The 16,834-nt window shown below is 40.2% G+C and overlaps 1 protein-coding gene and 1 long non-coding RNA gene across 8 annotated transcripts in view; both read right to left on the bottom strand.

Annotated features, from left to right (window-relative positions):
* Nucleotides 1-16,834, bottom strand: part of nav3 (neuron navigator 3) — a 272,816-nt gene that overhangs the window by 41,214 nt on the left and 214,768 nt on the right. For all 7 annotated transcript variants that reach the window (XM_061029865.1, XM_061029866.1, XM_061029867.1 and 4 more), the window contains 9 exons: nucleotides 16,712-16,807; nucleotides 15,049-15,217; nucleotides 14,626-14,861; nucleotides 13,509-13,663; nucleotides 12,786-12,857; nucleotides 12,107-12,303; nucleotides 11,817-11,935; nucleotides 11,233-11,436; nucleotides 8,805-9,971 (listed from right to left, as the gene is read on the bottom strand). In XM_061029865.1, the coding sequence (XP_060885848.1) occupies nucleotides 9,852-9,971; nucleotides 11,233-11,436; nucleotides 11,817-11,935; nucleotides 12,107-12,303; nucleotides 12,786-12,857; nucleotides 13,509-13,663; nucleotides 14,626-14,861; nucleotides 15,049-15,217; nucleotides 16,712-16,807 (1,368 nt within the window). In that variant the 3' untranslated portion in view covers nucleotides 8,805-9,851. The remainder of the gene's footprint in view (nucleotides 1-8,804; nucleotides 9,972-11,232; nucleotides 11,437-11,816; nucleotides 11,936-12,106; nucleotides 12,304-12,785; nucleotides 12,858-13,508; nucleotides 13,664-14,625; nucleotides 14,862-15,048; nucleotides 15,218-16,711; nucleotides 16,808-16,834) is intronic.
* Nucleotides 2,375-4,728, bottom strand: LOC132956507 (uncharacterized). Its single transcript, XR_009666039.1, has 2 exons — nucleotides 4,477-4,728; nucleotides 2,375-3,045 (listed from the first exon to the last, which is right to left on the bottom strand). It is a non-coding gene; the product is annotated as an uncharacterized LOC132956507 (long non-coding RNA).

Below are 16,834 nucleotides of genomic sequence, written 5' to 3'. Positions count from 1 at the left end.
GTTTCCTCATCCCTGCACAACTCAAGAATAATCTGAAGAGAAGATGTGAACAAAATAAACAATGAATGGAGTCCTCTCTGTATCCAAGAAGCATGACAAAACTTGAATGCTTGTAAACATTTTCAGCTTAACTTCAGGTGGAAGACGCTGACTTACTCTCGCTCTCAGTCGTAGAAGCAGCTTTCCTCTTTGCTTTGGACTGAGCAGGTCTGGAACAGTGCCTGTCACCAGTGTGACAAACTCATCCAGCTGTTCATAATCGAGAACGTCCCTCCGCTGAGCCACCTGCCACATCGCCGCAGAGAGCAGCCGCAGAGGAGGGATCAACAGCCTCAACGATGACAACGGAAGGAATAAATCTGTTTCAACATGGACATGAAGTGAATCAAGGGCATGATAGTTCTATGTGGAGGGATTTGTGTGTGTGTGTTAAAATTGTTACATTTCAACATGAACATATATGTTTTGTCTACTTTACAAAGTATAAAGTGGTCAAACTTGACACCCAAAGTCTGCATAATAACTTTTCCTTGTATAGGGTAATACGTGACTATTCTGGTTAAACACAGAAAAATTACATTTAAATATAAGGGGACAAAAAAATAACTAATCGAATGCATGAATTTAAATTATTTAGTGCAGAATTTCAGAAAAACCTACCTGGGTTTTTTTTTTTTTTTTTTAAAGGGAGCTGGCTGTATTATGAAATGCATAGATGATGTGGGAAACGTCCTGTACCAGATGTGTAAAGAAAGACATGTAACCCAAATGTGCAGGTATTTAAAAATACAGATTCTAGGACTATGCAGTGAAAATAATAAATAGAAAAGCTGTACAAAAGCCTTTCCTTAAACAAGTGTTGAAAACAGTCAATATGCAACAGCTCTCATTCCAATGTTTTTTATTTATCTTATTTGCTATTGTTGTCTAGCCCCTTGAATTTTATCATCATTTTCTTTCAAATCTCATTACACATACTGTAAACAACACTCACCTGACAAGTCCAGACAATCATCTTATTTCAAGATATAAAAGGCATTAACAATCCTCCTGATGGCTCATTTAAATCTCAGTTAAATCTACATCTCATTTAAAGACACTTTTATTGATTTAGCTATTTGCTGCTTTATTGCAAAATAATGTAACTTCGTACAAGCAATTTAGACCTTATGACTTTATCATGTATATAAAAATCAGTTTTTAACTGGACTTGACAGCTGAATGTGTTATTTCATAAATCTGAGTTTCTGCAGTTCACAAACAGCTGCAGTCATGAAGTTACTCTAAAAACGAGAGGAGACTGTTGTTAGCATGAAACTAATTTCAAACTTGTATGCTCACAAAGGATACTTAGTTATTAATTGACAGACACGTTGAATCTGTATGAGATATTTTACCTGCTGATAGCAAACTTGGGCTAAAAGCTAACGACAATATTCAAGACAGATAACTAGCTAGCTCCCGCTGCGACACGAAACAACTTCAGTTAAACCAACCTGTGTTTTCCACTTGATACGAACTGCTGGTAGTTTCCATGTTTAAGACACAAAATAAGTCACTTTAGACTTATTTATCCAAGTACAAAAAAGGTTGCTAGCCATTTGTTGTTAGCTTCAGTGAAACCGGATATACGTAAAACTGCCTTCAAAATAAAAGCACGAAGTTTTGTCCAAACTGTAACGTCACAAGCCATGACTTAATATAAATAGATTTGTTTTCTTTATACAGTCGTAGGGCTTCTGTATTATATTAAAGCTTGAATTGCTTTTCTTAGTATTGTTTGTCAAAAGTTAAAAAGAAATGCTATATATAACCTATAGTCCATCCATCCATTATCTGTACTGCTTTTCCCATTTGAGGTCTCGGGACAGACAACCAGTCACACCTACAGACAATTAAAAGTCGCTAATTAACCAAACGAGCATGTCTTTGGACTGTGGGAAGAACCCACACAGAGGATCCTGTCCGAAGGGGATTTGAACCACGAACCGTCTCGCTCTGAGGCAACAGCCCTAAACCTATAGTCATAAATATACAGGTAGACTTTAAACAATAAACCTAAAATAATAACTTTTTTTTTGTACAGCACACATTAGCTCATGTCTGTTTCTGACTATAAACACTCAACTGTACAGTCTCTGAAATGCCAGTAAATGTGTAGTCATCAAAGTTTTACAAAAAAAACATTATACTTACTTTAGGTTTTTACACATCTGACAGCAGAATTGACTCTGCAAAACAATGTAGCAAAGTATACAGACCTACATTTGTACAATAATATAGAGCTTTAAAAGTGTGCTGATAGAACTAAAACAGAGCTAATCAAGAAAAGGAGGATGTTTGTTTCTACATAACAGGAAAAACAAGTTCACCATTTAGCTTTTAGGCAAAACACTTTATTTCTAGTATTTCCCATGTGCAAAATGTCCAGATTTTAGTGAGCTGGAGTCACTGCATTACATCACATTATTTGGTGCACAACTTGCTAAACTCCCGCGTCTCTGCTATCCTCACACGGGTTTCATTAGACGGCTTATTACAAGAAAAGAAACAGACGCATGACTCCAAAACTTAGTTTGAGACATAACATGTTTAGGAATGCAGTAAGGCCACTAAAGGTAAAATGCCACACAAATCATCATCGTTAACAGCGACTAATCTATCACACGTTAAACATTCAGCATGTAAAGGAATAACACATGGTTCATTAAAATACATTTGAGTTGGAACATTTTTCAAGTCCTCATGATGCTCGTTCAACCAATTTAATAGGAGTACTTGAAATATATATTTTCCCCATGGCAATATTGTGAATCCATCCATGCAGAGAGACGGTCCCCAGAAACTGGAACCAGGTCTCAGAGTGAAGGAGTGCTGAGGTCCACATCTCTGATATCATAACGGGACTCAATAGTTCTAGTCAGGGTTCAATCCATCAAGATATCCAATGAGGTGATGTTGAATTCAGTCGAAGCAGGGTTAGTATTTCTGACAGGATCACAGGACCAGAGCTCCATCAGGGCGCAGAGTCCAGATGACGGTTTGCTTTACACACACAAAAAAAGATTAAAACCTCAGCCATAGATTAAAAGAACATGATCAATGCACAAGAGACCAACAGTAGTTTGAAGAGTGTAGCCTTTAAAAAACATTTTTATAAACACACAGGCAAGGTGCATCTAGTGTCAGACAATAAAAGGAGCAAGAAGAAAACAGGTGAGCTGTAAATCATCCTGACTACTGTAGAGGTTTCAGAGTGTAATCATAGAAGGTGAAAATACTCTTTTCAGTAAAGGATGCACCGATAAGGAAAATCAGAGGAGCCGATACCGATGTTTGAAATAAAAATGTAGCTGATTGCCGATTCTGACACTGATGTTTATTGCATGACTTCTTTTGATGCATGACTCCCACAATGCAGACATTTTCTCTCATTTTTGACAATAAAAACAAGTCAGGGTTTGTTCAACAGCTGACTTATTCTACCCAATAAAAAAAACTCCTCTCTGAGTCAGGCGTCAGGTGTAGTAGATGCCATCATTAAATTCATTCATTAAATTCAACTCATTTCATTTAAAGAGACACACACACCAAAACGGAGCGTTCAGAGAGAGCTGGTTTATACAGGGTCACAAACCTCCTCTGGTGCTTGATTCATGTTATATTTTGATCAAAGCACAGCACAGATGTTTCATTTAGACCACAGGGGGACTGTTTGAAAAGGTGGAGAATATAATATGTCCTCTTTAACTTTTAGTTACTTAACTACTAAATCAAATCAATGCTACATCATCAACCTGACTCTGTTACCAACAACATATCAAATCCACACATCTAAATGTTCAGACAGTAAACCATCTTTTCATATTTTTAAAAACTAATCAATAAATAAGAAAGCTTTCAAAACCATTAATCTGGGTCCAAAGTTTGATGTAATTGTTAATGTTGTTTTAAAGTTTCAATGTTGATGCTGCTTTGTCTTTGTCTCTGGGTCACCTGGCACCTGTCTTCGTTTATCTGATAGCAGTTGTCAATAAAGCCTTGTGAATGACAAAGAGCTGAAATACTGAAGTGTTTTTATTATTTATTAAGAGTCAAAACAGACCAGAGATAAGTGACGACAACGTTTTAACAAGTTGCCAACCAAGAACACCAAACATTAGCTTGTGAAAGCTACACAAATATGTGATTTTGTCTTACATAGCTTAACTTTACATTTAAAAACGATTATGTCGACGTATATCTTAGGTCAATATTTGAACAGGCTACTCCACACAAAGGTGCACAGCAGTAAGTGGTTAGGGTCCTTGATGTGTCTCTGCTCCTTGTAATAGCGATAGATATTTAAAAGCCAGTTTAAAACACACTAAAAAGCGACAATTTCCTACATAAATAACTTAGCTTATCGGTTTAGCAACTTCCGTAGCCGCACAATCAGCTGAAGGAAACTAGAAACTTCTTCTGAAGCCCACTCACCTGGTCTACGGGACTATGAAGTACATGAAGAGAAAAAACGCGATGTCAAAGAGCAGGAACGCCCAGAAATCAAACCAGTATGAATGTTTGGGCAAAGACACCGGACCTTTAGATTTTAACATGTTTAGGTTTCCTTCTGACTCCGCAGCGGGAGCGGCGCCTCCACCCATCTTTGCTTTTTGGCTTCAGCTGCGGGGAGAGCTCTTCTTCTTCTTCTTCTTCTGCTTCTTATTCACGACCAAAGTCGTTGTATTACCGCCACCTAGTGGTCTTTAAACTGTAGTGCAGGTGTTATTTGTTTTTTCCAGCAATTTCTGTGGTCAGATCTGTGATGAAAGTATCTGAAGTTTCTATCAGGGGTGTATCTAGGTGGGTGTTCAGGGACAGAATCCTTCTCAGTGATTGTTTGCCTTATCAGTGGAAAGACTTCAAAAAAAAAAAAAAGAATTCGACACAAATTGAAGTTTTTCGCAGGAGATTTAAGATCCCTGATGTCACCATACTCTACATCTGATTGATGCCATTGTGTTTTATTATAGCTGTATTTGTTGCACTTTACTAATAATAATACTAACAACATTTCCTACCCTCGACAATGACACAAGAAAAGTGACAATTCAAAGTAGCATAATCCCTTTGTTACCTAATTTAGTTATATCGGCATCATTTCAAGTAGGTTTAGTTTCTTACAAAGTTTTATATATATATATATATATATATACATATATATATTTGGTGTCCCTTTATTCTTACATCAACAGAGACACATTTTCAGAGCTGTGAGTTAACAGGAGCTTTGCAGCAAAGCTTCAAATTCATTCAAGTCCAAGGTGACATTTTGCTCCAAACACAAGCTGTATCTGCCTAACAGAGTGAATTTAACAGATTTGGCTGAAAAATCTAAGGTTCTTGGTTTTAGTTATAAAGTTATTAAGTTAGAAACGTTGATATATACACCCCTCTTCTTCAGTATCTGTTATTAATGTATAAAGTAACTGTATTTAAACTTTGCCGGCTTTGATGCCTCTACTCTCAACCCAATAAAGTGTCCAAAGGTCTCACTACACAGCAGCCTCTACCATCAGTGTGTGAATGTGTAGGTGTGGCCTGCAGTGTAAGAGCGCTTTGAGTAGTCAGGAGACTAGAAAAACACTAGACAAGCTCAAGTCCATTTACAATTTACCACACAAACACAGATAGGACACAAATAAAAGCTCAGCATACCGTTTGCTCGTGTGACACCAAATACCATTTATTAGGGCTTTACAAAGACTACAAAATCCTCCAGATGAGTTAAATCACTGTCTCTGTCTATTTACATGATATGTTACATACAAATGTACAAAATATAAAACATTTAAGGACAAATGTTTCACCCAAAAAGAAAAAGAAAGGTTTTTTTTTTTCTTAACCCAGAGTAAATGCTATATGGTTTTCAACTGAGATTTAACTGCAAAGTGTAATGTGGGGGAAAATACCGGTTGATAATTGAGACTATGGTGTACACTGTTTACGGTGTCAACGTTCTGCGTGCTCGAGAACTCATGCGCCTATAACAGGAGAGTGTTTGAATTATTGGAGATCTAAGCTGTATGTTATGTGGGCGTAACTGTAGGTGTGGAAGAACCCGTCACCACAGTAACTACCCCCCTTTGCAGACACAAGGTCGTCCAGGGCGGTCAGATAAATCAAAATAAATGTGAGGCTTGGCTGCAGAGACACGGGAGAAGCTGAACACAGGTAGGATTGTAGAGGATAGGATTGTCCTGAGGTTGAGAGAACATGACGTCTTGGTCTCTGATGGGCTTCTTACTGACCAGTAGCACCTGTTGGTTTGTCGTTGAATGTATACAGTACGGTGTCAGGTCAGCTTCAGTGCCTCGGACAGCCTGCGAGCCTAATGTGGCGGTACGCTTGGGTTAAAATGTCCGGAGAGGAAGTGCTTCTAAGGAACAACAGGCATTCCTAAAGACGGGAAATATGGGGGAATATAGTGGGAAAGTGCCTATATCGTGTTCTCAGGATGTGATTTTTTTGTGAGTTCAAAGACAGTTTGATACTGTACACCGTATACCTCCTGCATAGGCAAAACATCCAACCACCACAAGACACACACCTGCTTCTGACAGCATGTCGGGTTTTTGCATTTCTTTTTTTTTTTCTCTCTCTCCGTTCTCTCTGTACAATAATTTACTCAGCGGGTTAAGCATATTGTAACATCAACAGGGCAGAATGCATCTTTGATTCACTGTGCAAGACTTAAGTATATACAACCCACCCCGACCTCATAGTGTGCAAAACCAACCCACTTGATAAACAAAGAGAGGACAATCAAAATTCAAAATGGCTTCCGTCCGATACACGCATACATAAAGGTCTCTTCTCAATGCATCCCCGTTTAAAAAGCTTCAAAACATGCTCGTCAGGCTAGAAAACCCAAAATCCGTTTGGTTGTGCTCCTGTCAGTTCAAGTGAGCCCAGCTCAACTGGGCCAAAAAACAACTTAAAAAACACCCCACCCCTTTTTAAATGTTTTTACAATATTGGTCAGATATAATTCAAATACAGCATCAACTCTTTTATACTTTAAATGTCAGAAACAATAAAAGGGCGGTTTGGAGGAAGAGATTTCAACAATAATTAAAAAAAAGAGGCTGTTTTTTGTTTTTTTACTACAATCAGCTTCTTTGACGTAGCAGGAAGCAGATAATCATCATCCGACATCACATCTCTATTTCTCACTATAGCCAATGGGAGCGCAGGACGCATCCCAAATCTTTGCACAATTAAGGCAGTGAGAAAGCACCAGTATCATTGTTCCATTATTCAGCTCTCGTGCTGATCTTGCATTGAGAAATACTTTGGATTCTTTTTGGTACAACAAAGATCTCAGATGGATGCAGCTGCTGAGCACGACGATCACACGTGATCACACTGTCAGCTCGCATCAGTCAGTTCAATATCACTGATGTGTTCTTATAATAGCTCTGTATCATATCTGTTCATGTTAGACTTTCAGGTTTATTTTTTTTTGCTTAGTTTTCCATAAAGGTTACCCTCTGACTTCACTTACGACTGACCGTTAGCTTAGTCCCGACTACCAAAGTCACTGTTTCTGTTCGTCAAGCTTTAAATCCTCACATCTATTTTTTATTTTAAATAACACATGTATGTTGCTTCTAAATCTCGTCATCATTTTTGAAACTATGGTTCTTGAGTGTTCAGATTGAAGATAAAGAAAAGCAGCCGCTCAGCTTTGTCAGCTGTAGCTCACTACCACATAAGCTAACATTAGCTTCATGAAAAAAAAGAGCTAGTAAGCTAGTTTTTAATGTTTAATTTATCATTTTTTAAAATGATAATCTTGATAAGTTGATACAAATAATACAAGCCCAAAAGACTGAGGCTAATGATACAGGTCTTCCTAGCTTAATCGACTGGTGATCCAGTCGATTAAGCTAGGAAGACCTGGGCCGTGTGTGAAATCACTTCCTTTTCACTTTATAGTGAGTAGGGAATGAGTGTGTGATTTCAGACACAGCCCTGGTGTTTTTTAAAGGATGAGAAAAGACAAAGGAAGGAAAGACTATTCGATTCTATCCGCTGTGGATGATAGAGTTCAAAGTTGTTCTACTCCTAACTGAACACATAAAGAAGTTTGGGGGGTAACACTGAGTAAATACTGAAGGCTGCAAGCTAGTTAACCAATTATGAAAAGTGCTAATATGAAAAATGTTGCTTATATTTGCAGCTATTTCCTTATATTTAAGTTTTATTTTCTCACATTTTAACATGTGAAGGAGTTTTAAGCTTGACAAACGTCGCTATCCTTTGAACATTGTTGAAGTTAAGCTAACGGTCACTTGAAACATTTCTGTGATGACCCACAGAGGGCGCTTCATGCTGTTTTTGCGGTGAATTCTTAACTGAAGAGTGACAACAGGCCGTGGAGCGTGGAAAGCCAAGAACAACCTTAATCTAAGTATACAACCATGGTCCGCTGTGAATCGTGGGTGTGTGCGTTTGTGTGTTTGTGTGCACGTTTGGCAGTAAATCAAAGGGAAACATTGGCACTTGTCTACTTCCTTTCTTCACAGTAGCAGCGTTGCTGGATGACACACAGACAATGCGCTTTTTCGTTGTGCTTGTTGTTGGCACGCAGGGCAGCGAGGAGCGGCTTGGCAGTGCCTGACACTGTGGAGGTTCAGGGAGGGAGACCAGCACCATGAGGCTCGACTGACCCCTGAGGAGGAGGGCTGTGAGCGCTATGTCATGAAAAAAAGTCTATAGTTTGACTGTAGAGGCTCAGCAAATTTCTACATCACAACCGTTGCCATCACGGAGTTGCAGAATTGTCTCAATGCGCAGGAAAGGCAAAGACCACCCAAATAAGATGATATAGTGGTAAACAAGGAGAGACGTATCTAAAGTGGTGACTTTTAAGAAGCCAGTTTAGTTAAACAACAGATTGTTGGCTTTTCCATTACTTAAAGCACAAGCAATTACATTTAAACTGATATGTGATTGAAGAAATTCAACAGTTGAGAGCCTCCACTTTGACCACTAGAGGGAGTTAAATCACCTAAAACGCCCCAAAAATCCTCCTCTTAGTTAGACAGGCGAGTTAGACGTGGGGGTCCTACAGTGGTATAAAAAAGGTGCCATGCTCAATGACATTTCAGCAGGCTGGATTGTTGGTCACATGGGGGGGCTTAGACCAATTGAAGCCCCTGATTAAAGGCCGGCGTCCTCCTGCTGCCTGTGTTTAAGTGCATGTGTATGAATGTATGTGTCTGTGTGAGAAGCACCTCTGTAAACAAGGAGACATAAACAACAGAACCCTAACCCCCCCCCATTGTAAACATCTGAAGATATATCTGGGATAAAAAGAAAAGAAAAGAAAAGTCCAGTTTTGTTAAGACAAACTCTTGGCTTTCTCTTTTTTTCTCGACACTTTGGAGACCCAAAGTTCAACTTAAAACGAGTGACGTGATTTACTCCTCAGAGGTCGACTTCAGAGGCCTCTGTCCCTCGTCAGACACGTCCCATTTACACACATATTTGAAAAGTCGTACTCTAAAATGTTATACATCCATTGTAAAATGACAAGTCCAAATGAAATGTATTGAAAATAAAATGGAGCCGATTTCGCAATAGTTTCGCATTTTGATCCCTTAGGACTAAATATGATCCTCCTCTTTAAATATGATAATCTGATCAAATATTTCACCTTTGTCAGGTTAAAAAAAAAGAAAAGTGTTTTCTGTGAAACGCCGGGTATACCATTCTGGATAATAAAACTTTTCATATACGATGCATCCGTGCACTTAAGGGATGTCTGGTAGCGTTGGGAGGTTCAAAGCGTCCCGGGTGTCTCATAGAGCCGACTCAAGCGAGGAGTCCAGCTGGTCGTCATGGTGACTGGTGCTGTCGCTGTCGCAGCTCTGCGTGCTCGAGTAGTTAGCTGCCTCCTGCAGCCGTAGCAGCATGTTCATCTGACAAACAAATAAAGATAGGAAATGCTTTGAGTTACACAGGAAAATGAATACCAACATCAGAAACACCTAAGACATTTAAGGTGTCATTACATATGCCTGTAGAATCTTATAGTAGAAGATTTTTAGATTTGTTTGTATGCTAGAATACAATACGGTGCGATATGATACAGTACAATACAGTACAGTACGGTATGGTCAACACAGCCTATTACAAAAACAAACCCTTACTAGAAGACCTCAGAGACCCTGGTGAAATATGCTCTCAGCAGTTTTCCTAAAGTAGGCAGAAGGTCTTCTTATAAATCTCGTACTGAAATAAACGGCCTGTACTCCATTTTCATGCTCACACTGAATGTTGGCATGCAGCCCACAGACAGCACTGTCCAATGATACAACTACATCTTCAACTACAGAACGATTATGAACATGTTTTCAGGGACAACCTGCATGGGGTGCATTTGATTTGAGCTTTACTGTGATACCTTTTTTTGAGTGAATAACTTATGTTCAGATGTGCTGGCTCTCTCTCATTTCACCTAAACACCCCTACTTGTGTTTTGTTGTTCCTCATAGCTCTTTATAGAAAAATAAAGATGGTGGAGAGAAGAGACAAACACACTGAAATGACCTATCCATCATGCACCTTAATGACTGACAACCTTTAATCTTTATCACAGCAACTGCAGGATCTTCTTATCCCTGCTAGAGAGCTAATGGTCTGAATAATGCAGACTTGCTGCTGCATCTGGTTTTAAGTGTTCTTAAAATGAGCCCAGGTACACCTGCGCTCGAACTGGTCCCGTCTGGACACACACACACACACACACACACACACACACACACACACACACGCGCGCGCTAAATGAAGCAAGTTATTTTTGGATGACTGCTCTTTAATTCCTCTTGGGCTGCAATAACCCCCAACTGTAAATTAAGTCTCTCACTACACTATTCCAATAGTCCATCTTTGTGTGTGTGTGTTTCCAAGGTTATGTTCAACTAAGCAACTTTACTAGCCACTCTACTTATTGAATGTTTTACCTGGAGAAAGCCAGAGTTAAACCCCCCTCCAGGTTTCTTTGGAAGCATCCTTGATGTGAATTCTTAACTACACATTTGAGTCATGTTTTTAGATTTACACTACGTTTGATTTATTGAACTGAACGGTCTGTTTTGGGTTTCAGATGGTTCACATAGCGAGGACAGTTAATTTAAATTAAAAAAAAAAAAAGATGGGTGGATGATTTTATTCACTCACCAGTGGGTCTCCCTCCGTGTCACTCTGAGACACCTGCTTGGACGAGGCTCCCTCCTTGGATGAGCTGTAGCCTTCGTATCCGACGTCCTCCGGCCTGAGCTGGAGCAGCGACTGGCCTTCTTGCTGGCGAGCTGCGGCGTTCCACGGATACGTGTCGTTCACCCACTTGGATGGATCCTCCCATGCTGCTCTTTTGCCGTACAGCTGCAATTATGCAAAATGTATAAATGACTGTTCAGCTTGATGAAGTCAAAACTAAAAGAAAAATCACCACCTATACGGTGCGTACCAATAAAGAAATGAACTATTGATCTGTTTTTATACCAGGCTGTTAACATTTTTATTTCTGCTGTTAAAAGGGGCATTTTAATGTCCGACCTAAAGGGGAATATTTGGTTTTTGCAGCCAGCCTCAAGTGGACACTCAAGGGACAAGGTTGAGAGTCTAGTTCATATTCTAATTTGATCAAATGACTCATAAACATAATGCTTGATTTCAAGATAGAATTTTAGATTGGCTGGTAAGTCTTGTTGCATCTTGGGGATTAAATCCTGAGGGTTGATTCTAGAGCATCTATGACGTACCTGAAGCCCCTCCCTGACCGCCTCCAGCAGGTAGGGCACCAGCGAATAGTTCCAGAGGTCAGTGAACCAAACCCGAGAGCCTTCGACATCCATGGGACACGACAGGAAGAGACGGGGGCCTGCAGGGACAAAAAAGCCCCAAATGATAAGAGTCTTGATACAATCAGGCATTATTTAAGAACCTAATGAGGTCAGACGTTGGCTAAATTTAGACACAATACAGGCGTCTGTAACAGTCTAAACAGAGAGAGGCAGCTGTGTGTGTGTGTGTGTGTGTGTCTGAGTCTGACCTATTGTGACATCAGAGGAGCTGTGAGCCTCCAGGAAGCCGTTGAGGTGCTGCCAGGTCTTGGGGATCCAGTCGATGATCTTAATCAGGTCATTGCTGCGCATGTTCTTATTGATCTCCGTCTCTATCAGCTTCCGCCGCAGGAAACGGCCCAGAAAGCCTTTGACCGGCTCGGTGTGGTTGGTGCACAGAACCCACCTACAGCGGGACAGATAATCGATGGTGAGTTGTTACTTCAGCTCGATATTAAAGCAAAAAAATCAGATCAATAACCTCAACATAAAGATGATTACACTGTTTTTAAGAAGAAAGGTTTTTACGCTTACTCTCTATAATAGATTTCTTTTTAATTAGCATCTGGCTGTGATGAGCTTTTCATTACGAGTCAATATTTACCAAATGATCATCCAGTCAAACATGCCAAGCAGAAACGATTCTGCACTATAGTCTATTTATTTTCATTGAACGAGACTAATTATCCGAGAGATGTAATTACAGCCCTCCCTCCAGATACAAGCGTTCAATTTAAGGAGAAATAACACGTTGGCAGAGAAGTGAAATCAAACACACTATCTGACAGGTGAGACCATGAGAGTCAACAGAATCACAAGTCATCACTTGTTGTAAACAGTAACATCTGTGCACATCACAACAAAATGTTGAATCAACGGCACACAAACCTGAAGTTGTGGTGGAGCTCGAGGTTGGGAGAGGAAGACACTCCCTGGTTCATGGTCCCAATAACATAAGGGCTGGACGGACACAAAGAAAATGAGTTATTCACTGTTATTTCCACGCAGCTACTATAAATAAACAGAGACGGATTGTGAATTGCTGTGAAGACGCACAAGGGTGCATTTATTAAAGGTCCCATATTATGCTCCTTTTAAACCAGTTTCAATAAATCTTAGATCTCCTCAAAACATGTGTGTGAAGTTTCTTGTTCTAAATCCACTCTGATCCTGTATTTGATCATGTCTATAAACCCCTCTATTTCAGCCCTGATCAGAACAGGCTGTTTCTATGTCTGACCACGCCCCCTCTCTGGAAGGGCTTGAGTGACTCGTGCTTTCTTGCACCATGCATTAAACATGTGTTATGAAGTGGGCTTTAAAAGAAACTGTGTATAAACAGTTCCCTCTGCTCTGATTGGATAAGATATTTTTTTAAATTAAATTTTATGCAAATGTTGGTGTCATCAGTATGAACCGACAACCAACCCGAATTTGCAATATGTGGTCCTTTCCATAATATAGTGAAATGTAGCCCCTGCCTGTATTGCAATATGATAAAAATCATTTTGCCAGATTCTTACCAACACACATTTAAGATTTAAGATACACTGTAAAAAAAAAGAGTTACCTTCAGATGTTTTATTTTTGAATGGTGCATTTCTGACTCACCATTTGTGGTATTTGCAGTTCAAGAAGCCGTTGAATATGTCACTGAGAGAACCGATGTGGTGCAGGTTGTCCAGGATGACCACAGTGGGGAGCTCTGTGTCCGTCTCCTCAGAGTTACACTGTTCTGCCAGTGTGGACAGGTACTGACGCAGGTCCTGGAGGAGAAAGCAGTTATAGATGCAGTAAACAGAACATAAAGGTGCTTAACATGAGGGTTTTACAGTTTTGCCATTTTTATTCATATTAAACTCTCATTATATATTTGAGCTTAAAACAAAGTGTAGAGGGGATTAACATTTAAGTCATTTAAGCTGCTGGTACATTTATTTCTCAGGATTAAAGATGATCAAAAACCATCAGAAGAAAGTGTCAGGTTTGTAGAGCAAACTGGTCAAATGCAAGGCACAATTTGTCAGAACACACAGTGACCATAGCAGTAGAAAAACATTGAAGAGAGACCAGTTTGTTCAACAGTGATGTGCAGTGACTTGTCATCCACACAGGATGGGATGGTGATAGATGATGAAACTCACTTTTCAATGTGCTGGGTGTGAGGTACATCTGTTGTGTTATATCATGATCTTTGAACTCTTCCCTGGTGGATGACGGACTAAGGAGCTTCAGGTGATCATCAATCTCAGGGGTGTGTCCAGAGTTTTTAAAACTGGGGTGGCCCTACTGACTTGTGCAGGCGTGGCCTGAAGTTTGTGTGCTCTATTGTCCCCTTCTGTCTGCACTAATCGACTTTTAAGTAACACAGGACCATGGCAACATAAACATCTTCTTAGCTTAATTCTCAACGACTCAAAACAATATGTATGTCTGAAGTCACTATTTAAAGTATTTAAAGTATTTAAAGTATTGCAAACAAACATCCGCCCACTGAACACTGTGAGCTGCCTGTTGCAACACAGCCTGATTAGTGGATTTCAAGGCCCATCTCTGGCAAGGCAATATTTTTGGGGTGGCACCTGTGGTGGCAGTTTTTTGACTGCAAACGGCAGCTTAGGATAGACGTGGTACCAAAGACCCCCCCCCCCACCCCCCAACATTTTTTACATGGTTTTCTAAAATGCACTGGAGATCAGTACACTCATATTTGCATTTCCTCTCCTACCTTGCTGGAGTTCTGGTCCACGTTGAAGCTGGCCACGTTGTGCTCCGTCACCTCCTGCCCCACCTGAGAGATGATGTACTCGGCCAGCTTGGCAGCGAGGAAGGATTTGCCCGTGCCGCTGGGTCCTGAGAGGATGATTCGTCGATGCTCCATCAACAGGTTGAGGTACCGCTGGATTATGGGTTTGGGGATCAACGTGTCGAACACCAGACTGTCGATGCTGTTTTCCTTCACACCTGGGAAGAGACAGGAATGAAGAAGGGAATTATTTGGATTGACAGAAGAAAGAGAAGAAAATGATTGTACCTGAAATTCATCTGAAGAATATACATTTTGAAGTCACAAAACCTTTTCCTTTCCTTGACACTTTCTACACGAGCATGTTTCCTGATATAGAAACTCCCTGTTCCCCTGCTGCCGTACCTTTGAGGTTGACCTTGATGACATTGTTGTCGCCCACCAGGTAGCCGCAGGGAAGCAGCTCAGGCACTTCAGAAGTGTGGGAGCGAACCACCTCGCCCATCCTGTAGCAGACGATGCTGTCTGAGCTGAGGCCAAGGCTGGTCAGAGGGTCCACACGAAACACATACTCCTGCAGGCAGAGAGTGAGAATGAAGAACCGCACAACTGGTGCTTAAATATAAACTGTGATTCTAGTTGTGCTATAAAAAAAACTGTGAGAGTTAAATAATAAGTTTGGCACAATCAATTTGATGTGTAAAAGCAACAACTTTTACACATCAAACCCAAACTAGTGGGTGATATTGTGAATAATCTGTTATTCGGCCTGAGTTCATAATAAATGTGTTTCTGTGATTTAAAATACAGTGAGTGCAGAATAAAAGATTGTAAACAAAAGATGAATCTTGCAGACAATGTAAAAAAAAATGTTGTTTCATCATTTGAAGGAGCAATATGTAATTGACACCTGGTGTTTAAAATGGGTACTGCAGTCCAAATTCTAAACATTGCAGAGAGCTGTCTCCCCTCGCCTCCTCTCTAGAGTTGTTGCTCACACAGGTCACCATGTGGTGGACTCTGAAGCTTCAGTGTTTATCCAGCTCTGCATGGGTCTGTAAACATTTCTGTGTTCTAACCTTTCTCCATTTTTCAAAAGCATCTCCAATATTGATCCTGGTTTGAGCACGTTTCTGCTCGTGGAGCTTATTAGAAACATGCAGAGGCTTTTTAGGTCGGGTACAATCACTTCTATCTGAACCACTTCTCTTGCCCGCTTCCATCGCTGCAACAATCCATTGCGGCCGTGTGGGGGAGCCTTAAAACTGGCTTCTTCTCTGGTCAAAACAAAAATAGACTATTCCACACCAGAATTGAAACTTAGAAGGAGGACATACTGGCTGCTGTAATGTTGACAGAGAAGCCAGCACTTCAACATAGCATGTTTCCTTAATGTCTGATGATATAGCAAGGTATATTTATCATTTCATTCAGTAGATATCTTACATAACATGTATTTTCAGGAGCTTGATGGTAGGAATATTACATGAATGTTCCAGTCAGCAGAGTGTCTCTATAATCCTCTCGCTGCTACACGCTGCTACATGTCACTTGAAGGTGTACCTTTTGTGTCCTGTATACAGGCTTGAGTAATATAGATTTGAGCATTTAAAGCATTTTGTTCAGAGAATATTATGGACTCATGTTGAGACTGACAGAATGTAGGGGACTGAGAGAGAAAAGAGTTTTAACAAATCCATCTGCTGCTTCAGCACCACGGACAGCGCCCAGTACTTATCAACACCCACAAGTTAAATTTCCACTTCTTACTGAGCCACAGTTGGTGCGATTAAGTCCAACGTGTTAGATTGCAGATTAATGACGGGGTTGTTTTCTTAGAAGAAGCCAAAGCATGGCAATGTGGCATCAAGCCAAAGATCTAAACAGCAAATGAAACAGTTTGGAAATAACATTTTTTTTATCAACATCTGCTTGGCTTATTTTATAAATCGAAATGAATGGAACGATCTTCATTGTTTATTTGGACATGAGGGAGTTTCACCAAGTCAAAGTATCTGTGAGAGAAGAGAAGAGCTCATATGTGACCTTATGAACACGGCCTGTTTACCTTGAAGAGGCGTCGGATTACTCCATCCAGGACATCCCACTTTGTTTTCCCACTCACACCGATCGAGCCAATCAGGTACTCCTGACTATGTTTACCCTAAAGAGTGGTCGGAGAACAAATACG

This window comes from Labrus mixtus, chromosome 22, assembly GCF_963584025.1.
Source record: "Labrus mixtus chromosome 22, fLabMix1.1, whole genome shotgun sequence".
NCBI lineage: Eukaryota > Metazoa > Chordata > Actinopteri > Labriformes > Labridae > Labrus > Labrus mixtus.
Note: the sequence above shows the minus strand (reverse complement) of the source record. Positions and strands in the feature narration are given on the sequence as shown.